Source organism: Xiphophorus maculatus, chromosome 23, assembly GCF_002775205.1.
Source record: "Xiphophorus maculatus strain JP 163 A chromosome 23, X_maculatus-5.0-male, whole genome shotgun sequence".
In the NCBI taxonomy this organism is placed as follows: Eukaryota; Metazoa; Chordata; class Actinopteri; order Cyprinodontiformes; family Poeciliidae; genus Xiphophorus; species Xiphophorus maculatus.
Genome location: NC_036465.1, coordinates 18,608,992 through 18,635,856, shown reverse-complemented (window position 1 = coordinate 18,635,856; position 26,865 = coordinate 18,608,992). Strand labels below are relative to the sequence as shown.

Sequence of the window (26,865 nt, the reverse complement as noted above, 5' to 3'; positions counted from 1 at the left end):
CATGACAGACAGAAACTTCACTTAATTTTATTGAGATTTTATGTGACAGACCAAGACAAAGCAGTGCAAACTTGTGGAGCAGTAGAAAAATTATAATTCATTTTCAAAGCATTGTGAAGTGAACATTGAGACTGAAGATTTTGACCATTTTTTGCACAATAGACAAAGTTCTCTCAGATTGGATGGAGAGCATATATTAACCAATTTTTAAGTCTTTCTTCTGATTTTCAGTGACATTTAGATAAGGGATTTGACTAGACCATACTAACATTAAGCGGCATAATTGTGAAACCATCATGTTTCAGGATAGTTAGTTTTCCTTCTAATACAACATAGTTTATTTATATAACATCAATTCATCTTAAGACATTTCAGCAAAATAAAAAGAGAAAAAAAAAGAGTCTGTTTGGATTGGCTGTCCCTTCTCTGATACTAACAGCCATGACTGGATCAGTGCTGATTTTGACAGAACATATTAATTAGTTTTAATCATAGAGTTTTGATTCAAATCTTTTTTTAGTTTTAGTGAGATTGGTCAGCTAGATTTATTGTAATTTTAAGGCTCTGTAAAGGATTATAAAAAGAGTTATTGCAAAACCATGTCAGTTGAAAATATGTGACAGTGTTTTATCTATTTAATTTTACAATATTGTTTTAGATATGGAGTTTAAACACACTGCTTAATCACTAATATCAACATGCTTGAAGAATTCTTTGATCTATAAGAGAAAATCAACAAAGCTCTCTACTGCTACCAAGTATCCTTATATTTACATATATGATATTGAACACATGAATTTGCCAAAAACAAACAAAGGGAAAAATAGCAATCATGCTCCCTGGCTGTCACTTTTTATCTTCCAGAATGTCTCCATCATTTATTTGAGGTAGGCTTGGATCATTATTCAGTAGCCAGTCAGCAAGCCAAATCTAATGAGATGAGAAAAGATGCACAAGCTCACAACATTGTACTTATAATATACAAGGTTTTCCACACACTGAGCATCAGTACTTACGCAGGGGTGGAGAGGCTTTTCTTTACAGAGCTCAGTAAGTCCATGTAAGAGAACGGGGATTACATTCGTGCTCAAGTACTCTTCAGTTTGTTCTTTAGAATGAAAGGGTTCAATTACAGCTGCAGAGAGAAATCACATGGACATCAGCACTTCATATGTTTATGAGCAACAGTAATTTGGACAGAGCAAATTACGTACTGTTGGGAAACATAAATCTAATCTCCCTCACTGCTGTTAAGAACGTGTCGCTGCCATGAAGAGCGTTCTTTAGGTCAGAAGTTCCGTATTTTGCTCGAAGGCTGGAGAGAAAGAGACAGTAAGACTTCAAAACACCGGCAGCACATGGAGTCGAAAGTAAAAAGCATTAGGCGAAAGGAAAGTCAACAGATCTTCGCAGCATTCAGACAACAATTCTGAGTACCACACTGCTGGACAAAAAAAAGTATTTTCATTGACTATGTGATATCTAAATTATTCAGGAAAACTAAAGTATAATAAATTTACCTCAAACAACCCTGTTCTTCTAAAGAATTTACATTATTTATTTATTTATTTACACTAGAATTATTTGAGACTGACCTCTCTGGATGTGATTCTTTGGCTACGGAGAAGCTGTCAGGGCCTATCATGGACCTCCAGTGATTGATGCCGTTATGCCGAGCCAGCGTCATGACAACAATGGGGCCGGAGCTCATGAAGGCCGTCAGGCTGGGAAAGAAGAGCTTTCCGTACTGGTGTGCGTAAAACTCACTGCATTGCTCAGGACTCAGCAGCAGCCTGCGCTTCTATCACAGGGAAAATTCATTTCCAGGCAGTTCAGCAAGACACATGGTTATGGTTTGTTCTCAACTTTATGACACTGATGCAGATCGATTAAATGTCCATTTAGACAGATGAGACGTTTCTTTTACTATTTCTTTAATTTATTAGATATATTGAATTAAATTAGGGTTAGGGTAAGTATTTTTTTCCCTACACAATTCTGATTGATTTCATTTTTTTTCTGTTTGGCTTTCAGCTCTCCCCTTAAGTGTTTCTTCTTTTATTATATTGAAGGGGAAAAAAAACATTCAAATAGAACAGCTTACAGTCACTTGCAAAGTGTAAGTGGGGTTGTTTATCTGAAAAGAATTTCATCTGTGAACATGTACAATTTCTTTAAAATGTAATTAACCACATATTTCAAAGCTCCACATTTCTCTACATTGGTTTTATATAAATATTAAGCTTGGACAGAGACTAAAGAGAGTAATAAACATGTTGGAGGTTACATTTTAGGTCACAACTAATAAAAATAAATACCTGATTTTTTAAACATAATTAATTGAAAACAACTAGGAACAATCTTAAGTTCAACCAAGTATATATTGCAGTTTGAAATATTTTTTTTCAAATGTCAATGCTCCTGTATTTATCATGATGGATTTATTTACTGTCATTTTGACTGGACGTGCCTCCCAGGCACCTGCCTTTGGAGGTTTTTCAAACCTGTCCCACTGAGGGAAGACTATGTTTTGGACCAAGAAACGGCCTGAAAAACAACACATCCTGGCACATCCTTTCCTTAGACATTTATATTTAACATAACTGATCACCTCTGAATCATTTCTAGGAAAAATTAAGCACCCTGTGTCTCTTTTACAACCCCAATGCCCGTCCGCTGAACTAGCTTAAAAATATTGGTCACCATTGCCCTCTAGTGGACAAACGGTATAAGGATTAAATAAACACTAAAATAGATGATTCTCTTTTAATATGTGATTAGACTCCTACCCACAAACGTCCTAAATCTTTGATATTTCTACTTACCTGAAGGATCAAAAAACCTGCCTTCAGGATGATTTTCTCGATCTCCTCGGATTTATGAACTACATCAGGTTTGATGATTGCCAGGGTTCTTTCAACATAAAGACGTTGTGAAATCTCGTCCATTTTCCTCCACGAACTGACGCGAACTTACAACCTCTGCCGCTCTCAAACAGAAAATACACGTTTAACACAAAGTCTGTGAATAATTCCGCACGAACTACGATTTGTAGCTAAATAATTGGAGATGCAGACACAGCAAAAACAGCAGCCGAATTTATTCGGTTGTTTGATTACTTTCTGGGTAATGCGGGTTGCTATGATACCAGACAACTACGGTATACCATGTAGGACAATCCATGCCTTTTTCGAAAGACGTTTTTTCTTATCTTGTAAGTAAAAATGTACAAGTTGAAATATTCAATAATAAAGCGTCATACAGTTTTAAACCTCCCTGCACCCAGTGTTTAAGAATTCTGGAAAATGTGTAATCTTTTGTGGGCAGGTGATTTAAATTTGTCTCGAAAAAGGAGAAACAAAATGTAATTGGCACTCTGAAGCTGCTGTTCAATAAGTTTTTGTTAAACACCACAGTCCTTGAAATCTGAATAAAAATTTGGAAAGCTGGCAGGTCTCTTACACATTGCTAGCTTTTTAGTATCACAGGAAGTTTATATTACATTTCAATACACATATACGCTCCAATAAGGTCTGAACATATAAAAATTCAAGATACTTTCTTACCGATAACATCCTAATTTAGAACATAAATTATAGATCCACTTGGTTTGGTTCTTTAATTTATTCTACACATTGCAGCTAATTTGCTTCTCATTTACCTCAATGTCAGGGTTTGAGAACAAATACGACAAACAGGGGCAAAGGGCCACCACTAGTGGGAGGAGGTCTTACATGTACCGTACATTCAGATATCACTAGCCAATCTTCATTGACAAACTGGATGGATTGTTTTTAATGTTCCTTTATTGCTAACTAGTTCCGATGGCCAGGCCAAGTGGTACAATAATGTTGTATTTTCCAATTTGTGCAGCTCTATTTCCGTACTGAAATGTACATTTACAAACAAAACGTTGAGACCAGCACATATTTTCTTAAACAGTCTTTTTATTCAAAGTTGCTTCTGCAAAGGGTTCTTATCGTGTTCCAATAGTGACCTGCCACACTCTGATCAGGTTGTCAGTGTAGCCAGCAAACAGGGTCTGTGGGGAAATAAAAGGGTGAGAAGTTAACACTAGATATAAGAACAGCTTGTTAGACAACAGTGTTTTCTTTTCCCTAGCTCCCCTCATATTTGCAGGACTGTCAGCAGTGAACATCAGAATGAAAAGTGAATGGGTATAATCACCGGGGCCACAAGACTACAACAAACTTACAGTTAATCTGCCTGTAAAGTGCCTGAAAAGCTGAGAATCAAATACCTGTCCATCAGCAGACCAAGCCAAGGAAGTACACTGTGGGGGTTCGGCCTTGCTGTTTGTGCTGATCACTTCCTGTCTCAGCTCATCCACAATGATCTTGCCTTCCAGATCCTGCAAGAGAACAAGAACCACGAGAGAGAAGATTTGGATCAGTGGGAACGCACCACATCCTCCTATAGAATAAAACTCTTTTAGATCCAAGCTCAGAAACAGCCTCTGATTTCATCATTAAATGCAGCTAGCATGTAGAAGTTTCATCACCGCCTATTCTAATCGGGAGATGCTTATGACGAGGACTCACCCAGATCTTAATGCTGGGGCCAGTGGCGGCACAGAGCCAGTAACGGTTGGGGCTGAAGCACAGGGCGTTGATGATGTCACCGCTATCCAGAGTGTAGAGGTGTTTGCCCTCATTCAGGTCCCACAGCATGGCCTGACCGTCCTGAGCACAGAAACAACACTTCAATGAAAGATTCCCACCAACTCCACATGACCTTCATCACTCTTAACATCCACAGGTTTCACCGTCGCTCAGAAACAGCCTCTGGTATCATCACTATTTAACAGATGCATGTATAGTTTTCCATCACAGCAAACCTGAAAGCTTAGTTGGATTTTCCGATCAGAATGAACACAGTAAACCATCTGATGACCTACAAGTAAAGGCAGGTTACCTTTCCACCAGATGCACACAGGGAGCCATCGGGAGAGACGGTCACTGTGTTCAGGTAGCCGGTGTGGCCGATGTGGTTGGTCTTCAGCTTGCAGTTGGCCAGGTTCCACACCTAACGGGGTCGGGACATCGATCAGCTCGTTCACAATGACAAAAAGATCTGAAGTAGTTGAATTTTCTGCTCTCATTAACTTAATGATCTCCTCAGAGAGTATGTAGGATAATACATGCAAACTGTTTTAAATCATTGAGCTAATGTGACATAGGCAGAAGAGAATCTTCAAATAAATCCACCCACCTTGACCATCTTGTCCCAGCCGCAGGAGACGATAATGGGGTTGCTGCTATTGGGGGAGAAGCGAACACAAGACACCCACTCAGTGTGGCCTTCATCCTGCAAAATAAAAAGAAATCCTCAGCACACATCTAACATTCAAAATAAAATAAATTTTAAAAATCTACTTGAGTTTCTTGTTGAACAGCACAACTAAAATTCCACCTGAGGTTTCTGCTGACTGTTCCAAGTTGAGAATATGTTTGGTAAAATGTCAATTCATGCAAATTCTACTAAGGCTTCTAGCTACCCATAACACCAGCTGGTCGCTCACCTGAATGGTGTACTTGCAGACTCCAAGCGTGTTCCACAGCTTGATGGTCTTGTCCCGAGAGCCAGACACAATCTGGCGGTTATCAGCGGAGAACGCCACGCTCAAAACATCCTTGTTGTGTCCAACAAACTGGCGGGTGGTGGCGCCACTGAAGAGAGGAGCAGAGCAGATCACGATATATGGTTTCACAATTCAAGACATCCAACGAATTGTAACCAAAAAAAGATCACTTGTCTCTAAAATCCCAAAATATTGTTGTATTTTAAAAGGCTACACTAGAAAGTCAAGCATTTTTCTTGTGAACAATTCCTTCTTTTTTTCCACCACCTATAAACTAATTCAAATGATAAACAATAAGCATTCATTACATATAGTCAATCTAGTACAACTTACAAATCTTAGAAAACAAAAGAAAAAAAGACTAGAAAGTTGAATGCCAGACATTCTTTTTAGATCACTGCAACAAATGCAGATGCACTGAAACATTTTCTGTAATTCACCATATTTTTAAGTTTCAACTGCTTCATAAACGCTGTACTTCAAACTTGTGCTAGGCTAGGATAAGGACAAAGGCCTTTAACTGTTCTCAATTCTAGTTTCCTAAGCTTAGTGAGTTCTAACAGGAATACAAAACCTCTCTTATCAGTGATTCACACGTTTCTGTTTTGCTAGAAAATACAAGGACAATATTCATTAATCAAATAGTATTTGTCCCGTTATATTGAGTTAAAGTAATGCATTTGTGGACTTAAGTTACAGGAAATCCATGGTCTCCCACATTTAAAAACAAATAGTCAAAGATCTAGGTCGAACGTGTCAAACTAAAGTCCTCATAAGCCAGGGTCCTTGTGTTAACTTCTGCAGAGACCTGCTAGTAAACCAGTCACTTGATTCAGGTGTGTTAAACTAGAGGAACCTGTGAAATCATGCAAGACACCTACTACTGCGGACTGGATTTGGACCCCTTGGGTGTAGGTGGATGAGAACTTACGTGGTAAGGTCCCACAGGCGCAGGGTCCCGTCCCAGGCTCCTGAGAGAGCAAACTGGCCATCTGAGGAGATGACAACATCACTCACGAAGTGAGAGTGACCCCTCAGGGAGCGCTGGGGGATGCCATAGTTGGTCTCATCACGGGTCAGTTTCCACATGATGATAGACTTGTCTGGGAAACAAAATAAACACACGGGATTCTTCACTCATGGGTGATCTCGCAGTACCTGGACACATTTGCTGAGCTAGCATGGTTTATTAGCTCGTACGGGGCCGGCAACAAGAAATGCTGTACGATACAAACATCTATTCAACAGATGTGGTGAGTTTATATGCATGTATCAATCTTCAGTCTGTTGAAGTCATATTAAAGTAATGAAAGGGTAATTTAAGTTGTTCAATATATGACGCCACATAGCATATGCTAACCAACATGGAACCTTATCGCCCCTTCATTTGAAAAGTACTGAGTATTAACAGAGATTAAATCTTTACAGTGCTGTTTTTACTGTTCACTTGTCACATGTAATTCACTCTGTCTTTATACTGTTTTACCAAGCATTAGTTAAATGTGTTGCTAACTGCACAATGCTAGCTGTAGCCATGTTGGCGGAGCCGGCGGGGGAAGCCTCACCTCGGGACGCCGACAGAATCATGTCGGGGTACTGGGGCGTAGTGGCGATCTGGGTGACCCATCCACTGTGGCCCTTCAGGGTCCCCCTCACTGTCATCTGCTCGGTCATTTTGGCGAGGTTTGATGGTGCCTATCACAAGGATGGATTCGGATTCTTGGCAGGTTCGGGCAAACCTAAGTCCTCATCGCATCTAGGCACGGAGGAAAAGGAAGAACGCACCCGGATGCAAACGCTATCAGGGGGTGAGGACTCCGCAAAGGCCTCTGGGATATGTTGTCTTTGCTCGTTTTGAAGTTGAATAAAAGGGATAGTTTAGAACTTTTTAAGGCGTGGGCTTACCCTAACATAGTTTTTTTTTATTTCAAACGCAGAGAAGCAGTATTCAGTTTCTATACACCAAAAATCTGTGTAAAACTGTCATAAAACTGCAAAGATGCTGAAACACTGAGTTCCTTTAAATCAAGCCTAAACCCCCACTTGTTTAGAGTTGCCTTTTATTCATAATAACTGGAACATTAATCAATATATTTTATGTATATTTGCTTGATGACTTTGATGATAGCCTTTGATGAAATGTAATGTTTATTGATTGTTTCGTCATTGGTTAGTGTATTATGATTTTATGATGTAAATCACTTTGAAATGCCTTTGTTAGCTTAAAAGAGTTCAGTTAGGGGCATTATTATTAAGTTTATTTAAATTTTATTTTTAGAAAATGCAAGAATCTGAAACATTCTGCAGTATTACAGGTTACTAATAACTGAACAAAAACAGCAGAGAAAAATATTATGTGTTTACTTGACTCCTCTTGCTCTCACAACTTTTATAGTATTGTAGCAAGTTCAGTCTCCTCAATCGTCACATTACCTTTCATGTTCATTCACAGTCCGTCACCGTCTTCTGTTATCTTATTTAATTTACTATTTCTGTTCTTTCAAACTTACAGAAACAGAACCATATTGGGTGCAGCTTGTATAAATAAACAACAGTATTATATTAACTTTAGTTCTTGTCATGCAGCCTTTAGCATTTATATCTCAGAATCTCTGGGATTACTTAGGGGATTAAAAGATGATTTAGTTCAATCAAGTGTCATCTGAAGGCATTTTAAATTGGAATAAATGTTGAGAGGTCCTTATATATTCTTTGTTTAAAGTAGGGAGGAATCCATTGTTAAAAAGAAGTCCAATTTGATATTTGTCCCAAGCGACAGGGGACACTGAAATTAAAACCTATGTGGTGGAAAACTAACACTACAACTCACCCTAAACACCATTGGGAGACATATTGATGGCAGCATCACTCTGGGGAGGCTTTTATTCAAAATGGTAACGATAATCCAGTGTAATTTTGGAAGAAAACCTGTTCGAAGTGTACACTGGATTTATTTACGTGGAGTAAATGGGTGCTGAATGCAAATACACCCCAAATCGTTCAGATTTGTATTTGTAAAAAAGAAAACCATGTAGGTGTAATTTTCCCTCCATTTCACAAATAAGTGCTAAATGTGTAGGTCTATCACATAAAATCTCAATAAGCTACCCAGTAGCTACCCAGTATTTTGTGATTCTAATGTGCCTAATTCTTTTGCTTGGTTTTGATTTGGTTTTGATGCCTTCTTCATCAGATATACTGACCTTACAGGTACTTTGATGCATGCATTTAAAAAAGAAAATCCAGTTTCATAATGGTTTCCTTGATTTTGCATCATTTATTTTATTATTAAATATGAAAAGTGTTTCTTCTTGCTATGTTTCTGAATAAATGACAAAACAATCGTAAAACTTGATTTTATTTTTGTCTACATGTTGGACTGACCATAGGTTGTTCTTTTTTTCATATAATTGGACAAGTAATTACAAAAACAGCTGAAATCCTTTACAACCAAATGCACAACCAAGCAACAATGCTCACAAAGACAAGCTAACACTGTAGGGTAAGATTGGATAAAATATAAAACTTTAATCACAAATCAACTTCATTATACCAAGAAAATAGTGCTGGAAGAATCTGTGAAAGCAAGAAACATAAAGCAGATAACCACCAGCTTATTTTGGCATAACATAAAATAATGTTTTTTTTTAATTGACTGAAGGTTGAGTACTTGAATAAAGAAAAATGGGAGGACTTCTCTTGAATCGTTTCTCAGTTGTTCAAATTAAGATGTATAAACCTGATGCTTCCAGTCAAAAATCTGAACAGACTGAAATGATAAACACATTCAAGAAACTCTTGAATGAGTAATTATTGCATACTCAAGCACTACAGATCCTATTACCTATGTGCATTAACACTTTTAAAGTTCCACTCAACACACATTTCAAATACCTCAGATTAATACAGCTGCACAAATGCTCATGTTTAATACCGTGTGCCCTCTCATTTTTTGCAAATCTGTTAGGGGCAAAAATGTAACAAAACACTGCAACAACCTGGTTGTATAAATGTGAATGTCCTTAATCAAATAATCCGATTAATCTGAAATACAGTTCAGATGTTCTAGAATTGGTTCTATAAATGAAACTTAATCATTTGCACCCTTGACAATTTGTCACGGCCCAATTTTTTTCCATCACACACACACACACACACACACACACACACACACACACACACACACACACACACACACACACACACACACACACACACACACACACACACACACACACACACACACACACACACACACACACACACACACACACACAAAAAAGACATTTTAATAAGAGTGAGAGCAACTTTTAAATCCACTCAAACATTTCCACTTCCAAATAAACCTGAACCAATTCAGGGAACTCTCCTTAAAACTGTAGTAACACTGAGACAGAAATATTTGTAAGTGTTAGAATACTGCATGTAGTATAATGTAAAATGAAGGCAAAACATCAAATAACACATATCAATATACACAAAACTCCACTAATGTATATTTGTGTGTTCTGTCCACATTCTGATTATATTTCCAATATGTTTCCAAACATATCAGCATATTTCATGATCTATAAGTACAAGGCAGAACAAGCTCCACTTAAACAGGTTGTTGAAAAGTCTGCAGATGTGTGTTTTAAAAGACAGTGGATCAGTGGCGTTTTTTTAAAAAAATCGGTCATATTGGTAGTTACCCAGGGAGACATTAGAAAGGGGTGGCATAAGCACCTGTTTTCTGTAGGTTGAGAATTACATAAGTTTATTGTTTTTATATATTTACTGTCAATGAAGAGTTCTCCCAACTGCTTGTTGCTGAAAGTAGGAGTATTCTACATGCTTTGTGCAGGACTGTATTTTATCCAGAAAAGTAAGTTTAATGTTCTTGATTTTGATTGGTCTGAGGTGGGAAAGGGGGGGCCTTGCCCTGGGCGCCATGCCTTCAAAAACCGCCACTGTTCATGATAAAGATTTGCAAAAAAAATGTACTGAAGCACCAAGAAATGAGTCCGTCTGAGAAAGATTTGCTGACAATATCACACAAAATGAATGTCACCTGATAACAAAGATAGTTTTTGTTGCAAATAAAAAAATCCATACAGCAAAAGAAACAACAATATCGCTGAGATACAGTCAAAGTTGAGACCAGTGAAGAATTATTGCATATATAATTGTTTCAAATGACGTTATTAAGTACTGGTTCTTCTTAAATTCAAAGCTAAAGATGATTCACAAATATATAGAAAAAAACAAACAAAAACACATTTAAGTCAGCAGCAAAAAACTTCTACTGTTGTCCAAAATACTGTAAGTAGCAATCTTCGATGATTCGAAGGCCATCAGCTGAGGGCGCTTATTTCCCACGGCAACACTGATTGATCCAAAATACTGCAAATGGTTCCTTCAAATTTTACTCGGCAATCAAACCAATACACAGGAATGCAAACTGTAACTGGAGAAACATAAAAACAATATGCAAAACTAATACAACACACAAAATGTAAGCTTTACATTAGTTGACTTAATTATATTTTGAAGGGATTTTATATGTAAATAATGCTTACTGCAAATAAAAATGAATATTCTGTCGCGTCAGGGTTTGACTGGAAGTCCCACATGCTGTCAGGGTGCTAAACAACACTGCCATGCACTAATATTTTACAACAATCTCATACGACATATTATTATTATAACAAATTATCTGCACAGTAATTCCCTTCCTTATGTGCCAGGGACGTCAGTGACTCCCAGAAAACTTCAACTGGTTATCAAGCTACCGCGCAACATCATCAGCAACAGGTTTCTTTCCCATCAGAGGTGAATGTGGAAATGCAGAGTTCTGTCGCCCCCTCCTGGAGAGTCTCTGTAATGCAAGATCTGAGTGTGACGTAGAGGCATCAGAAATGAAGCTCTTCTTCAGTAAAAGCCCTTTTGTTTCACACTCTCTGCCCATTTGTGTGTCCTCTCCCCGCCGGGGCTCCATTTGTCTCAGGGCTGAGAGAGACGCTTACGTTTGAGCTTCTGCCTCACCATTTCCTCCTTGTAGAAAACACACACAGAGAGAGGACAAGAGAGCACTGACTCCAAACTCCTCCGCAAAAAAAAAAAATCCCATCCCTTCGAACATCCATCCATCGGTGAGATTTGCACACACCATCACACAGCCACTATGCCACTTGTGGTTATCACACGTCAGTCACACTTTGTTAGCGAGGCACTCTTCTACTCCAACAGTGACATTTGGACTGTCCGTCAAGCTAAAAGTCCCACTGCCAGTTCATGGCTGCTTTCACACTGCATTGTGAGTTTACAAAAAGGCTAAAAATGTCCTTGTTCTTTATCTTTCAATATATTATATAATAGGATTTTATTTTTAAAAAAAGGAATGAAAAAGAGGTTGTTGGGGTAGTACACAGCTGCAAAATATACCATATCAATATGTACAGGTCCCATGCTGCTGGTTAGTCATCACTGCAAAAACAAAAACAAAAAACAAACACAAAAAATAGCAAAGAGTGATTAGCTTTTAAGTTGCACAAAAATTAAGCAAGGTATACATGCTTTATCATTATTATAAACTCAAAAGCACAGATTAATATACTTACAAATTGTCTCTGTGTTAAATTAGAGTCAGTATGTGTAAAATCAGTTGAAAAGTCATTTGTATATTCTTTGACTGTGCTTCCTACTCCCTAACTGCACCTTTAACGAGCTCAAAGGTGACGACACAGAGCTGCATAAATGATTAAAAATGAAAATTCAAACGCTCACCTTATGCAAACAGCCTGGTATTGGAAGCCCATCATGTCCCTGCAGGTGAGACCAGAGGTGGAAAGTTAATGTTTGCAACACAGTGGTTTTGTCAAATCAAACCACTGCAAATCGTTTTAACCTTAAATGGACTGAGCTCAAAATAACACTTTATTTTGGTAAATATCAGAGTCTAAAGCACCTTCCACAGTTCCTGGTAAAAATGTGTAGAAAGTCCTAAAATAAACACATTTTTTAGTGTAGAAACATAATATTGCATTTAAAATGTCAAAAAAAATTTCAAAGGTATTAATTTTATACATTTAATTTTGATATTTTTTTTCTCTATTTGAAAACAATTCCATGTTCAAAAATAATTTCTTGCTTAAAAAAATCCATATGCCACAATCATTAAATCCATAATATATATTTATTAATATTTGTGTAATGTCTACCATCTTTTTAAGTTCAGACAAGGAATGTTTAATGAATAATTAATCTTCTTGTTACCCGCAGTTATAGATATGACATCAGAAAGTCCCATCTCTTTTAGCTGCTGTCAGGTTTTATAGTTCAGTACTTAACCTCAACATGTAGTCAGTGCATATTGCAACCATAACTTTTTACTACCTGAGAATAGATAAGGTTATGATGGTATAGGACTATGCAGGTTATAGTTTGACTAAAGAAAAAAAAAAGTAAAAATAAATAAATAAAACAAGACATGATAGATGAAGTAAGTGAACATAAGGAGGTAGAGTAAAGAGAGAAAGATACTGTACCACAGGACAGGGGGCCACAGGGCCAGAAGGAGGAAGAGGAGCAGTTTCAGGAGAAGAAAGCCCTGCCTTCACAGAGTGACCTTTACTCTCATCACAGCCCTGTGAGAGGATGCCAGTTACACATTAACAGCCATAAGGAGGAAACTCAGAGAAAATGACAGGAAAAACACTGAGAGCGACGCACGGAATACAGAAAACACAAAAGGTCTTTAAAGAAGAATAGAGGAGATTGAGAGAATATCAGGTATCACAGAGCATGTGTCTGGGTGTGTGTGTGTGGGGTGTGTGTGTGCGTGTGTGTGTGTATCCATGATGAGGACATACCACAGGACAGGGTTGGTCCAGTCCTGGAGGACCTTGTTCTCCCTTGTTACCCTTCAGACCTCTCTTCCCGACAGTCCCTCTGTCACCCTGAGGCATGAAGAAGGCAGAAGTCAGACCCACATAACGAGAAACAAACTAAGTTGCATAAGCTGGAATTATAGCACTAATGTAACAAAATATTACATTGGTAACTAAAAAAACCCCAGAAAAACTTCTATTTCAGTAAATTTATTTAGTGGGGAGAAAGTTTGGGATAGCTTTTCAACAGGAACAACCAATGACAACTGCTGGTTTCTGAAATAGGTTGTGATGTGATGATTTATAACAAGGGTCTATTTATCCAGGGTCTTTGAAAGAAAGAAAAAAAAACAGGCCCACAGCATCACAGATCCTCCACCAAACTTAAAAGGTGCAACAAGGTGCTTTTCCACATATTCATCTTTTGTTGGAGGCCAAACCCACCTGGAGATTAGTTAAAGAACCTCAGCATCATCTGACCAAAGGAAACGCTTCCAGTTAAAATCTCAGTAGCATTTAGAAAACTTCATGGTTTTATTCACGTGTGGTAATAGAACAGGAAATATTTTTCCCAATGTCACCAAATACTTCAGTTGCATTTAATGTAAAGGCATTATGAGGACAAGAAATAATTATGGCAGCTGTAATTTAGCTAGAACGAGCCATTTCTTTTTGAGGGATTTCTCCTCTTCTCAGTAAATGTTCCAAATTTAAAGGTAAGCTACGACTATGTTTTTCTAAATGAATCAAAAATATGTCTGCGTCTGTACAATCTAAACTAACCTTGTCTCCTTTTTCTCCTCGTTCACCTTTGTCTCCTCTCAGACCCGGAAAACCCTGAATGAAGAAAAGATGAGAAGGTTCAACAGATGTTTGAGTCGAGGTAAAAAGAACCATCGACTAAATTCACTTCGACAAACTCACATCTAGTCCCGGCTCCCCTGGTCGGCCCTGAGGACACCACATTTGAAAATCGCACTTGTTATTTTGAACAGAAATCAAATGAGGTTTATAAAACATATATTGCAGCTTATTATTGATTTACCTTTTCCCCCTTTGCACCTGGAAGGCCCACTAACCCAGGAGCCCCCGGTGGGCCCTGGTGGCCGTCCAGCCCCTGCAGATGAAAGTAAGCAATCGGTGCTGCGTGATACAAGCGACTTAATTGTATGAATATTGGCAAATATGTCATTTACTTTGTATCCAGGAGACCCGTGCTCCCCTTTCTCTCCCTTGACCCCAGCTCCTGGTTCGCCCTGTGTTGTGACAGCACAGCGGTTAAGATCCCAGCATGTTTTCTCAGCCTCCGTTCCACCACAAAACACACAGGCATCTCAGGCTTACCTTAGGACCAGGCATACCATGCAGACCCTGAAAAAACATCACACAACGTCAGCGTCCGTGCCTACAGGAATCCAAGTGCTGGATTGGGGTGCGGATGTAGACACTCACCATGGATCCTGGGGACCCGGGTATTCCTGGAGGGCCAGGAGGGCCCGGCTGAGAGATCATCTGAATCTGATGAGTAAAAAAGTGAAGAGAGGGCGGCGGGATTGTTAACGTTTATGTCAAGAGCAGATGTGATTAGAAGTTTGAATTGTAGCTCTGATGTAACACAGCACAGAGCAGCATTTTTGTTTCCATGGCAAAAACAAAAAGCTGACGAGGAGACGAGGTGGCGCTAAAAACAGGACAAGCCTTTTGAAAAACCCCCCAAAATTGTTAGAGGCTGCCAATGATTGATCTTAGAACATTCAAGTGTCTGAATGGCCCAGTACAGACTGAATACAATAAATGAGAATCCATGAAAAGACTTAAAATTTGCTGCTTGCAGACGCTCTCCATCCAGTCTGACTGTGTTTGAGCTTTTTTGGAAAGAAGGATGGAAAAAGTATTGAGATTATTTGTTTGGGCTGCACACTAATTTATGTCAGTTTTCTTTTTTTTTTTTTTTTACTACAACATACCTTTAAAACTATTTCCCCTCCCACTTTAAAAAATGTTCACTACTTCTTGTTGGTCTATCAAATAACATAAAATATACTGAGGGTTGGGGGACACAAAGTGACAAAATGTGGGGAAAAAATCAGAAGGTGTTAATATTTTTGAGACTATTTAAGGTATTTAAACTGAACGTTATTTTTAAACCTACTAGAATATATAAAGCAATAAAAATAATAGCTTAAAACTATTAGTTGAATTCATGTCTGTGTTAATTCGACTCAAACATCAGTGTGTTTATATGTGTGTTAAAAACTAACCAGGTTGTCATCCAGTCGGCAGTCTCCTTTTTCCCCCTTATATCCGTCCATCCCCTGAGCCGCACAGAGGCAACAGTTATTTTCACTTTTCACCATTTGAAACCTTTTTTGAGAAAAAAAAAAGTTTGTTTCTGTCACGACTTACAGAAGGTCCAGACAGACCCATCTCTCCTTTCTCTCCTCTCTCACCAGGAGGTCCCATTTCACCCGAATCACCTCTGGATCCCTGAAGGTCGTGACACCAAACATAATTCCACTTTAAATATTTTAACATTAGTGCATACGCTGACTCTAAAACGTAGATCATTCTTGAAAACATCCAGTCCGCATGTGTGTATTTTGTACCTTTTCTCCATCTACTCCTGCAGGCCCAGGCAATCCAAGCTCTCCCTAATTTAGGAAAAAGAGACACAAATGTTGGTTATTTAGTGAATTTAAGGGGCCTCATAAATGCACAAATATTTAAAGTGGATCTTAGTAAGTGCCCAGATCCCTGTTAAAATACTCTTTAGGTTTGGTGCAATTCCACTGAAAAAACAAACATGAAGTGCAGAATTATCCGCACTCTCAAAATGATATTTTGACAAAGCTCTTTTGGCGTTAATTTCATCATTCATAAAGCTTTGCTAGGACTCTTTCAGCATCCCACATCTTGACTTGGGGATATTTATCAATTCAGAATCTCTCAGATATCCTCCAGGTGACGCATTTTAACACAAATGCATCCACTCCTCAGAGCAGAATACTGATATATTTCCATTATAACATATGAGGACTTCATCTTCACTTACCTTTTCCCCTGGAGGGCCAGGAGGTCCTGGTGGTCCAGGTGGGCCCTGGAGACAGACAGACAGATGGGATGCGTTTAATTTTTACTTCACATGAATCAAGTTGCAACAACCTTTTTTGCTGCATTCAAACAAGTGGAGAGAATGCAGCTCAGCTTCTGTAGAGACAATACTAACATCCTGTGACCCTCTTAGTAAATAGCAGTCTTTAAACAATCTTACTGAAAAATGTTAAGTGACTCAGTTGGTAGGATAATGATATTTTGTGTTGACAACAGTGACAACAGCAGTCTCTTAATCTCTTAAGGTCAAAACATCCTGGACAAGACGGAGGTCAATGAAGTGTTGTAAATGTGGCAATAAGACAGCTCTTTCTCGATATATCGAGAAAGAGCTAACTCCCCTATTTACAAGGAAAGCAATGAGGAGCAGCATATATATATAGATAAATGAAAATTGTTGTTAAAAATGTTTTATATTTACATATACTACTTTTTTCTTACTGCTTTTTAAATCAAATTTTCATAAATCAATATATAAATCAATATATAAATCTATATATATATATATATATATATATATATATATATATATATATATATATATATATATATATATATATATATATATATGCTGCTCCTCATTGCTTTCCTTGTAAATAGGGGAGTAAACAAATCCTCTGCTGATCGCGAACAACTTGAAGCCATTTCATCCAGCAGAGATTGTAAAACACAACAATCTGGCATCATTTTTCATGCTGTTGATTGTTTTGATGCAAACTGAGGCAAAGGCAGGGAAAGCCAAGCATTCATTGGACTTTATGTAACACCGGATGAGAATTAGCACGAACATGATTTCCACATTCTCTCAGTGTTGTCTGCTGTGTGTAGCAGGCCTCTTCAATCATGTTCCTTAATCTCTGCGTCTTACACTCTTGAAGTAATAAGAGGAATAAAAAAATAAAACAAAAAAACATGCTGCCTTCCTGATCTGTGTTACTCCTTTTCCATTTTCGACTCTGTGAGAGCTACAAAATCCTTGGAAACCAGAGATGTTTACACTATTGTGCGACACTATTTGATCTGCAGTATTTCATCAGAGGTTTGTGAGCTCTACTCATGCAACCAATCATATAAAGAGCTGCAGAATGAAGACCAGAGACTAACCAATAACATTATGGCATTACTTTACACCAAATTCATCAGCACAAATGAAACACGAGAACCCGCTCCTCACACAAACAAATGCAACATGGGTGGCCAATGAGTGAATTATGAGCATTCGGAGGTCTGCCAGAGGCCCAGTGAGCAGACTTTGTGCAGACTGAACCTCTTTGACGAGAGGTTTCCGATAAGATCTTTATTTTGTGTTTCTACCATCTGCTTTGAAGCTATTTGAGGCTATTGGGCTGTGACTTGGTTTGAGATCAGAATCCAAAGGGAATTGGCTCATACAAGTTTTTAATCAAATGCAAACACCACAGTGCAGATAGCCATCTTTCAGTAGCATATATTCCCCATTACGAGGCAGGATGGAGATCAAGTGGATATAGGGAGAGCTGTGACTGTAATGAATGTAGAGTTGCCCTTCCTATCGTCAAAATTTCCTGCTCTTTTCAGCAGGGGTTTACACAGAGCACTTTTTTATGACCTATATATTTCATTCAAATTTCTAATGTGATAAACCAACACAAAGCAGTGCATAATTATGACTTGGAAGGGAAAATAGAACTTGCTTTAAAATGTTGTTTTTTTCCAAATAAAAATCTGAAAAGTGTGTGCGTTTGGATTTATATTTAGTCTTCTTAACTTTCATAGCCCTAAATACGATTTAATACAAGCAACTAAAGTTTCCTACTTGGTAGGTACAATTCACTTGTGTACAACATGCATCCAGCTGGTCTGTGAAGGTTTGGGAGATTCACATTAGTGAACACAAAGCACCATGAAGACCAAGCACTAGGGAGAAAGTAAAAAAATAACACTGCAGATCACTGAAACATGGTGGCGGTGGCTTCATGCTGTGGGGAGGCTGTCTATAACTGCTTACTTTGTGTCATTAGCACAAAATAAATAGAAGAAGAAGAATGTGTAAATGGTCAGATGAGACCAAAATTACAGATGTTTTTGCCTAGAGACAAAAAAGAAGCACAGATTTCAGCTTCTCGATGCACAAAGCTGACAGATTCAGGCTGTAATTGCAACTGAAGGTGTTTCCACTTATACATCATGCTGACTCAGTGGCGCCAAACAGATTTTTACATGTAAAAATAAAAAAGAAAAAACTAATCTTGTATTATCTCTCCTTTTACTTCACAGCTGCAGACAACACTGTTGATCTGCAACATAATGAAATACATAAAGCTTGCGGTTGTAACAAGACAAAAAGTTCAGGGAATATGAAGACACTTGAAAAGCACTGTATGGGAAAATGCCAATACCAGAGCAAGCACACCATGCTGCCCTCTAGTAACATACACACAACTCCAAAAGTTGCAACGAGCCCTTTAGATTGTTCTGCATGGTTAAACGAATGTCCTCAGGCTACATGTTATCTGATAAAACAACACAGCTGTGATGCATTAACTGTGGCTGCGTGTTGCATCCCAAACGAGAACGCAAAGCACCAGAACGCAACAGACCCCGGCATTCAGAGAGTCCCTTCAGATGTGGCCCGTGCCGTGACATCTAATACATCTGATGTCGCAAATCTGGACACAATATACACACAGAAACGACTGTTGAGGCAGGTGTGATGTGAGAGGTGGTGGGGGAGGAAACGCACAGCGTCTGTGCTGATGCAAGCACGTAGAGCGGTGTTAGTGACTCGTCACGCCACCAAAAACCATGCAGCGACAGCAGCGGATTACCGAAACACTGATGGTTTTGATGGCCTGTCAAGAAGAGACAGTAAGGCAGTTCACTTCAGAGGTCTCTGGCTGAAATACTCAAGATTTATTTTCTACTACAAAGGCTTTCACATAAGCTTAGGTTTCCCTGAACTCTATTGTGGGATTCAGTGCTAAGTTTAGAAGATTAAACTCACCTGGAAAGCATCTAGGAGCTTTCCGTTGAAATCGACAATATCTGAGGAGCCGGCAGCGCCCTTTTCACCGGGATAACCCTGTAGCAGGAGTTTGAAATGAGAAATGCATATCATTTACATACCTGGCAATAAAAACAGAGTAAATATGGAGGATTTATGTTGTAAATGAAAACACACCATAGGTCCCTGTGGTCCTTGTTCTCCTGCTTCTCCTTTATCACCCTGTGTGAGGAGCAAATGTCACGTCAAATGACATATGATGCATCACAAATGTGAATGTTACATGAATTGTACTTAAGTAATAAGCTTTGCCATAAAACCACTTCAGATTAGTTTTACCTTTAATCCCGGGACTCCATCCATCCCTCTCTCTCCTTTCTCTCCCATACCTGGCTCCCCCTGGGGAATTACAAAAAGAACCATAACTAATGTGTTAAGAACATGTTAAAAATTGTGATACTAACTATGTGAAAAGCTAATTATACCCTCTGCCCTGGAGGGCCGTGCACTCCTGGATAGCCAGGCTCTCCATCTTCTCCCTACCAGTCAGTAGATTTTAATGAATGTAAAGAGTGAAAAGCTTAGCAGCGAGAATAAGTCAGATGAGTCCAGGTGGATAATTGATTCTTAAACTTTACCGGTTTCCCAGGCGGTCCCTGTGGTCCCTGATGTAAAAAATAAACAAATAAATAAATCAGATAAAGAAAAAATAGATGTCTGTTCTGAATTTTGGGAACATAAAAATGATGAACTCTCACCTCAACACCATCCCGACCTGGCAAACCCTGAGGAGGATACAGAGGAAAAACTCCGTGAGGAAAGCAATGACAGTTACTTCAAGAGTTTGGCCACTAGATGTCCGTGTTGACCAAGGCCTTAAAGGAAGACCTACGCAGCTGTGTCAGAGGTTTATTTGCACTCAAAAATGACTTGAATGTCAGAGAAGATTTAAGCTTTTATTGATCTATTTGAACTGCTCTTGATTGGAGCAGGATTTGATGTATAATTTATGTCTCTAATCCACACAAAATCCTACACACAGGCTCTAATAGATACACAGGCTCTAAAATCTGTGAATAAGTGTTGCTGAATGAGTGATCATGAGTGACTGCAACAGATAGATGCTCTTTATATTAACCCTTTCATGCATGAATTATGATCCTTTGTGTCAGAATTTGTTTTCCATTTTTAAATTTTTTTTTCTTAAGGCATAAAAAAGGTAGGAAAATTTTTTTGTAAAAAAAAAAATATATATATATTTATTGTGATCAATTGTAATTTTGTCCAAATACAAAGTTGTTATTTGAAAAATACATCAGTAGTATTGTTCCTTAGGGGTTATCTGATGTCACAATATTTTTTTTACTTGCAAGAGTCATCTACAGTAGAAGGAGGGACCGGGTCGGTTCTCATGCTTTTTTGTCTGTCGGCCATATTGTATTTAACAAAAATAATTTCTTGCATTTGCAGCTGATGGCCAGTAGTTGATGGTATATTTTATGATGCATTAGTGTCCACTTCAGTGGTCTGTGTGCATTTATAACATAAAAATCCACAGGAAGCACAAGAAAATGGCTTTTAGATAGCTGTCCACTGTAGTGACCACTATGCATGAAAGGGTTAAAAATAAGTTTTTTGACAGCACTCACTAAATTGACCAATGAATCAGGATGATGGAAAAGACAAAAGGACCAAGCAAAGATCTACAGAGGAGAATACTAGATTTGATTTTACAGTTACAAACCAATTTGTAACTGTAAAACAAAACTAATTTGGTTTACAGTCAGAGGAGACAGAGGTTCAGCTATATGGGAAGAGGCATGCTTGGAGTTGCCAAGCTCTGGCTTTCTGAACCTAAAAAGCACCGACTACCAAGCACGGTGAGGGCGGCATCATACTGCGAATCTGTTTCACTGCCTAATATTGTACGAAGTGTTTGGAAAGCAAGCCTCCCATTTCACCTCAAATCAGGAGCAAGACAATAAAAACTTGGATATAACTTGAAGTCAATAGAAGTAAAAAATAAATACATAAATTTAGAAACCCATCAAAGTTTGTTTTAAAGCAGATAAAGCTGGCTAGCATAAAGTGTCTGGAACAGTGTTACCACTATTCTCAGTTCGAACCAATTAAACTAATTTCCACCGACTCCAATAAGAAAAGTGGCTAAGCTTCCTGCCTCAGTCCTGGCTAAAATTACTTCTTATTGGAACATTCAACCAAGTGTCAGTCAGGGTGTGTGTATATTTGAACTTGTGTGAACGGTTTTCGCTGCCGTGCTGACTAGTGTTCCCAGGTTTGAAATTCCTCACAGTTGTTTGCTGTATATTCATTGAACTCTTAAAAGAAGCTCAAGCAAACCATTAAAAGTCCTAATTACTATAACATGCATGCCATGATAAGTACATGTAAATGTCTCACAGAAACTGTCAAATATGTAAATATGTCAAAAGGAGTAAATCAGTGAGCGCTTTGATACTCAGAATAAGGACGTTCCGTCCTTCCCATAATGAAGTGATTGTTTTTTTTTCCTAGCTTTTCATTCAAACAGTGGTTACTTCATTTACTCAACCACTCTGCTTTTTAATCCAGGAAAAAAAAAATCCTTTTTATCTCCTCTTTAGCAAATACAACGATTGAATTTGAAGCCCTGGAGTCTGTATGTGGTACAATGAGCTGCGGCTCCAAACAACATCAAACACCCACATTTCATGTCAGCTTCCATGTCTTTCTCCATCTGTCTATCAGTGATTTGGCTCATTTAGGTAAACAGACTTATCGGCTGTTTGCTGGGACCAGGTGGACGGCTAAATGTCTGCTATGAAGTCATCCGTTACAAAGGAAACTTAGAGGAAATCTGCGCTAAAACCCGTTCTTGCACGAGCCACACACACACATGGCAATCAAGCAGTGGTGTTTACTTGATCTCTCAGTGCACTCACATAAATGCATATACATGGGAGGGTATTAACTTTCCATTTAGCGCTCATATTTTACAATATTTTGTAGGGGCTACTATGATGTTTCCCAGGTGTTTTTCCTCTTCTTGCGCTCTGTCTGCACATACAAGCTGTCATCCTGATGCACAGAGCTTCTCCGTGGTCCGGTTTTGTTCCCATCCTCCTGCCGTCTTTTAACCTCTCTTCCCACCCCTCTTACCTGGGCCCCATCGTTTGATCTGTCCTGCACAGCAGCGGGAAACAAATCGCCGTTGCAAATAATTTTTAGCAGCGCTTTTTATCTCGAGTACAGAACAGAGCCCGGTTCAGATGTCAGATGAATTTGTGATTACGGAGACCAGAATTTATGTAAGCTTTGAATTAAGCCGCTAAAGCAAATCTCACATTTTTCAAATTTGAAAGCTGTGAAATTGATTCCCATATTAAACCAAAACTCCCTTCTTGTTTTTCCACATTTTTCCAGACAGCTCAGGGATGAGGCTGTGGGGAAGTTTGATGTTGGAATATTCGATTCCAATTATGTAACCTGGAGGTAGTCAAATCATGCTGTGGGGTTTACATTTTTTCAGAACCATAAACAAGTTGTTGTGATTGGATAGGAAGATGTGTTGTAGTAATTTCAGAGCAACCCTGGAAAAAAAACATCTTAAGAGGCCATGAAAGACCTGAGACTGAGATGAAGGTTCCTCTTTCAGCAGGACATACGGTGGAGTGGTTCAGGCCCACGTCTAATGGAGAATCAGAAGCTGGGTCAAAAGTATTGGGTGATTACAAATGACCTATTTGTTAGTAATCTAAATTAATATAATATTTTCTCTTTACAAATTTGTAACAGTCTGTGTTGGCACCAAATTACAGGGAGCAAAATAAATGGGTTTCTATGGATATGAATACTTTTGTAAGCATCAGGTGTTAGAGGACACCCATGTTGGCGGGCTTCCTCACTTTCTCCTGCTCAGTACGCTGAAACATCTGCCCACAACATGGAGCAGCTCTCAGCACCACTTTGTTTTGCTGTTTTGGGTTTCGCAACGCCTTTAATCAACTTGAAAAGACCATTTGCCGTCAACTAGGTTAACCGATGGCCCCCTTTTCGTTCGGCCCGTCTGTTTCTTGTCACTTTTTGAGCTGATCCGACTGCTCTCTGCGGTAGCTTCAGCGTGTGTTCTCAACTCACCCACGTCAAAACCAACATCTTTCACGTAAAATTCGTCGCAGTCCAGTGCCAGATGAGAGTAATGCGACTATTATTCCTTCAAGTAGATAAACAGAAAAAAACTGAAACTTTCTCCCCTCAAATTCAGGAACCACAGCTTGATGTTGCCACAGTGGATCAGTGGAACGCTGTGGGGTACAAACTTAATTCTGAACAACAGAAAATGCCTGAGACGAGGAGTGCACTATTGTTTCCCGCGGCCAGCGAACTGCCCATGAACCCACCGCAGCGCCATATCTGTTTCAGTGTGCACGGCAACACAGTGGTGGGAGAAAGCGGCGTGCTTTGGAGAACTTTGCGGCTGCTGACTTATGCAAAACAGATGAGGGTTGAAGGAGAGTTGCTATTTTGGGAGTTTTTTCTTCTTCTAGGTAAACCACAGCTTACTGGCTAACGCTGAAGAATGAGGTTTAGGGTTCAGTGCTTTTTACAGAGAAGACCCTTACCCAAGTGACAGACTCACACAAAGCTCGGTGTTTGTGGTGCAAACTTAGTGAGATGTGAGCAGAGTGATGGAAGAGCAGTGCAACATGGAGTAAAAAGGAGCTTCCTGCACACTTGAGATGCCCTTACCGGCTCTCCACCAGGCCCATCCTTCCCGGTGTTTCCTGGGGGCCCACGGGCACCAGGAGGCCCAGGAGGACCAGGAGGCCCCGCGGGTCCAGCTTGGCCTTGATCACCCTGATGAAAATAACAATAATATAAAAGAAGAGTGGATATTAGAGAAACTATGTTTTTGATTCACAGAAAAATAAAACACAACTTTCAGTCACACTGAGTCATTTTTAGATGCAAGCAAAACAAAATGTGGAGAATGATGATGAAAACAAATTAAAAATGCTCTTTATCTCAAACAATAATTTAAAATACTCAGAGGTGCATAAAACATGTTTGGCCAGGTGGTGGCAGCAGACACAGATCATCACCTGACAACATGTCTTTAGGTAGGTCAGGTTTTATTCTATAAAATGGCATCCATAGCAAAGATGCATAATATGCTCTAAAATAAATTCCAAGGTATGTCACGGTAGAATAATCTCACATTGAATAATTTGATTTATTTCCCTAAAATTGAGATTTTAGTACTTTTAATACGCTGATTGTTGTCATTTTGTCAGTTTTCAGTGAAGGTTTCAGGAACATAAACAGAAGGTGGGTTCTCACTCCAGCTAACCTTACAATTTTCTTTACAATATTAATCTTTCACTTAATTGAATTTATGTAGAGTCTCTGCTGCACACAGAGAAAAAACATAAAGAGTAAAAAACTTTTTTTTTTTGCAAACTAACTAGTGAGCATTGCAGAAGTGGGAAGAACTGCAAAGTCTGCCATCTACTTTGTTGCTTTGGATAAAAATCCAGATTAGAAAAAAATATCTAATTGTTAAATCAAATCAACAAAGGAACAATCTTTGTCGACTTCTTTTGAGAGAATCAAACTTTGATTGTGATCTTACAGGAAGAATGATTCAGGTTCTTCTTTGAGTCAAACGGATATTTTGTCACACAGCAAAAAATCCAATCTGGTCTGATTTATATTTTAGGGTTTATTTTCATATTAAGCTTAAAAGAAACAGTCTTGTTTGTCCAAAAAACTAATTTGTTTACTGTGTTATTCCAAATAAAAAACATTTTGACAACCTCATCTGATGCATATTTTCCATTTGTGTTGAGAACAGAAAACCATTAATGTTCCTAAAATTTCTGAAAATTATAGTGGAGACACTTTCTCTACACCCATCTGGAGCATTATGGTTTGCTTTGTTGAGGCGAGTCAAGTGGTGATTCAAGTCATGCAAATTGGAATAATGTATTTTGTCAGCGATTATTTTGTTCATTTTGAAGCTGTCCAGCAAAACAAAAAGGAAATTAGCCTTTTAGATAAATGTGGATTCTGATAGTTTTTAAAGAACTGACAAAGTTTCCATCAAATTTAGACAATTAAAACTTATTTATTCTTTTAAAAATAAACAAGTATTTTCTTGAGAACCTTTAAAGTGTGTTCCTAATCATCCCAGTTGCTCTAAAAATAAAAAAACCTTTGCTTCACTAATATGGTTAAAATAAAAAAGAAAAAAAACAGCACAATCAAATGGTCACAAAAATCAAACCAACATGAACTTATTACACGTAACAGAACCAAAAATAGTGAAAAGAACAGAAATAATTGAATTAGAGCAGGCAAACGAGAGGCAGGTTAAAGAGTTAAAAGAGGAAGCACATGCCTTTTAGTAGAGGTCTACCTTCAGAAAGCGTCTCTGAAAGCTGCTGGACTGCTCTCCAGCGAGAAAGCTGTGATCGTATCGGGGGAAAACCATCTGAGGTGCAACAGATGTGCAGTTGAGAATAAGGGAAAAGAGAAAGAGAGAGAAGAAAGAAAACGAGATAAATGAGCAGAGAAAATTGGAAATTTGTGTTAAACTGGGAGTCCAGGCGCAAAGGACAGGGCCGCTGTAGGAGAAAACCGAGGAGTCGAACTCTAGCAGACTGCAGAAGAAAAAGCTGAGAAGAGGAGCGATGTGATCTTCTCTCTGCAGAGATAGTGACAGATTTGCAGCAGGCGGGGAGAGGTGGCTGCTGGGAGGATTATAGAACATTACAGTGGGAGTAACAAACCTTGACAGCGATCTGATTACTGTGCAGACCTGCGTATGTGCTGTAGGTGGGAGGACCCTGAGGAGAGGAGTCGCACAGTGAACAAAAACTCACAAACCAGCGCTGGCATAGCATAACATAACATAACATAACATAACATAACATAACATAACATAACATAACATAACATAACAAACAAAAATGAAATAAAACACATACACCCAACTGAAACCATAAATAAAATGGATTATGTTTCTGCAAACAAAAACATCCCTGCCCTTCAAAAAATATTATCATCAGAATGAAAATAATTGATTTCATTTAAATTTATCATGAAATTAATTGATTATAAGTTCTTTAATCTTTCCTTCTTTCAGAAAGAAAAATTAAAGAAGAGCCCCATGTTTGGTTCTTCCTACCATCTCATGAACTCTGACCTGTTAAAAAAGACAAAAAGAGCCTCATAGCATGATGCTGCCACTACACAGTTTTACCTTGAGGTTGTTGAGTTCAGAACGACGTTCAGTGTGG

At 38.6% G+C, this 26,865-nt stretch overlaps 3 protein-coding genes across 10 annotated transcripts in view; all 3 read right to left on the bottom strand.

Annotated features, from left to right (window-relative positions):
- Positions 1 to 11: 11 nt before the first annotated feature.
- On the bottom strand, positions 12 to 3,145 carry nme5 (NME/NM23 family member 5). Of its 2 annotated transcripts, none has more exons than XM_023328580.1 (5): positions 2,826 to 3,145; positions 1,596 to 1,798; positions 1,215 to 1,315; positions 1,017 to 1,135; positions 12 to 930 (listed from the first exon to the last, which is right to left on the bottom strand). In XM_023328580.1, the coding sequence occupies exons 1-5, from the start codon at positions 2,946 to 2,948 to the stop codon at positions 847 to 849; spliced, it is 630 nt and encodes a 209-aa protein (XP_023184348.1). In that variant the 5' UTR covers positions 2,949 to 3,145; the 3' UTR covers positions 12 to 846. The 2 variants fall into 2 exon arrangements, with proteins under 2 accessions (XP_023184348.1, XP_005795536.1); XM_005795479.2 differs by having other exon boundaries at positions 1,596 to 1,801; positions 2,826 to 3,144.
- Positions 3,146 to 3,927: 782 nt separating this feature from the next.
- rack1 (receptor for activated C kinase 1) lies at positions 3,928 to 7,412 on the bottom strand. Its single transcript, XM_005795319.2, has 8 exons — positions 7,168 to 7,412; positions 6,534 to 6,705; positions 5,543 to 5,690; positions 5,233 to 5,328; positions 4,936 to 5,046; positions 4,563 to 4,703; positions 4,262 to 4,372; positions 3,928 to 4,042 (listed from the first exon to the last, which is right to left on the bottom strand). Exons 1-8 carry the CDS (start codon positions 7,274 to 7,276, stop codon positions 3,977 to 3,979), a joined length of 954 nt encoding a protein of 317 aa, XP_005795376.1. The 5' UTR covers positions 7,277 to 7,412; the 3' UTR covers positions 3,928 to 3,976.
- A 2,437-nt stretch (positions 7,413 to 9,849) lies between these two features.
- The window catches only part of LOC102235621 (collagen alpha-1(XXIII) chain), a 148,385-nt gene continuing 131,369 nt past the window's right edge, over positions 9,850 to 26,865 (bottom strand). For 2 of the 7 annotated variants that reach the window (XM_023328669.1, XM_023328666.1), the window contains 23 exons: positions 25,983 to 26,057; positions 24,314 to 24,421; positions 20,323 to 20,349; positions 20,203 to 20,229; positions 20,050 to 20,103; positions 19,904 to 19,963; positions 19,742 to 19,786; positions 19,565 to 19,642; positions 19,389 to 19,412; positions 16,523 to 16,567; positions 16,077 to 16,121; positions 15,877 to 15,957; positions 15,732 to 15,785; positions 14,923 to 14,988; positions 14,815 to 14,841; positions 14,667 to 14,726; positions 14,516 to 14,587; positions 14,395 to 14,421; positions 14,254 to 14,307; positions 13,453 to 13,539; positions 13,129 to 13,227; positions 12,368 to 12,406; positions 9,850 to 11,635 (listed from right to left, as the gene is read on the bottom strand). In XM_023328669.1, coding sequence (XP_023184437.1) covers positions 11,585 to 11,635; positions 12,368 to 12,406; positions 13,129 to 13,227; positions 13,453 to 13,539; positions 14,254 to 14,307; positions 14,395 to 14,421; positions 14,516 to 14,587; positions 14,667 to 14,726; positions 14,815 to 14,841; positions 14,923 to 14,988; positions 15,732 to 15,785; positions 15,877 to 15,957; positions 16,077 to 16,121; positions 16,523 to 16,567; positions 19,389 to 19,412; positions 19,565 to 19,642; positions 19,742 to 19,786; positions 19,904 to 19,963; positions 20,050 to 20,103; positions 20,203 to 20,229; positions 20,323 to 20,349; positions 24,314 to 24,421; positions 25,983 to 26,057 — 1,305 coding nt within the window. In that variant the 3' untranslated portion in view covers positions 9,850 to 11,584. Of the gene's footprint in view, positions 12,068 to 12,367; positions 12,407 to 13,128; positions 13,228 to 13,452; positions 13,540 to 14,253; positions 14,308 to 14,394; positions 14,422 to 14,515; positions 14,588 to 14,666; positions 14,727 to 14,814; positions 14,842 to 14,922; positions 14,989 to 15,731; positions 15,786 to 15,876; positions 15,958 to 16,076; positions 16,122 to 16,522; positions 16,568 to 19,388; positions 19,413 to 19,564; positions 19,643 to 19,741; positions 19,787 to 19,903; positions 19,964 to 20,049; positions 20,104 to 20,202; positions 20,230 to 20,322; positions 20,350 to 24,313; positions 24,422 to 25,982; positions 26,058 to 26,355; positions 26,413 to 26,865 lie in introns of all 7 variants that reach the window. The other 5 variants (XM_023328670.1, XM_023328667.1, XM_023328671.1 and 2 more) reach the window with 5 other exon arrangements.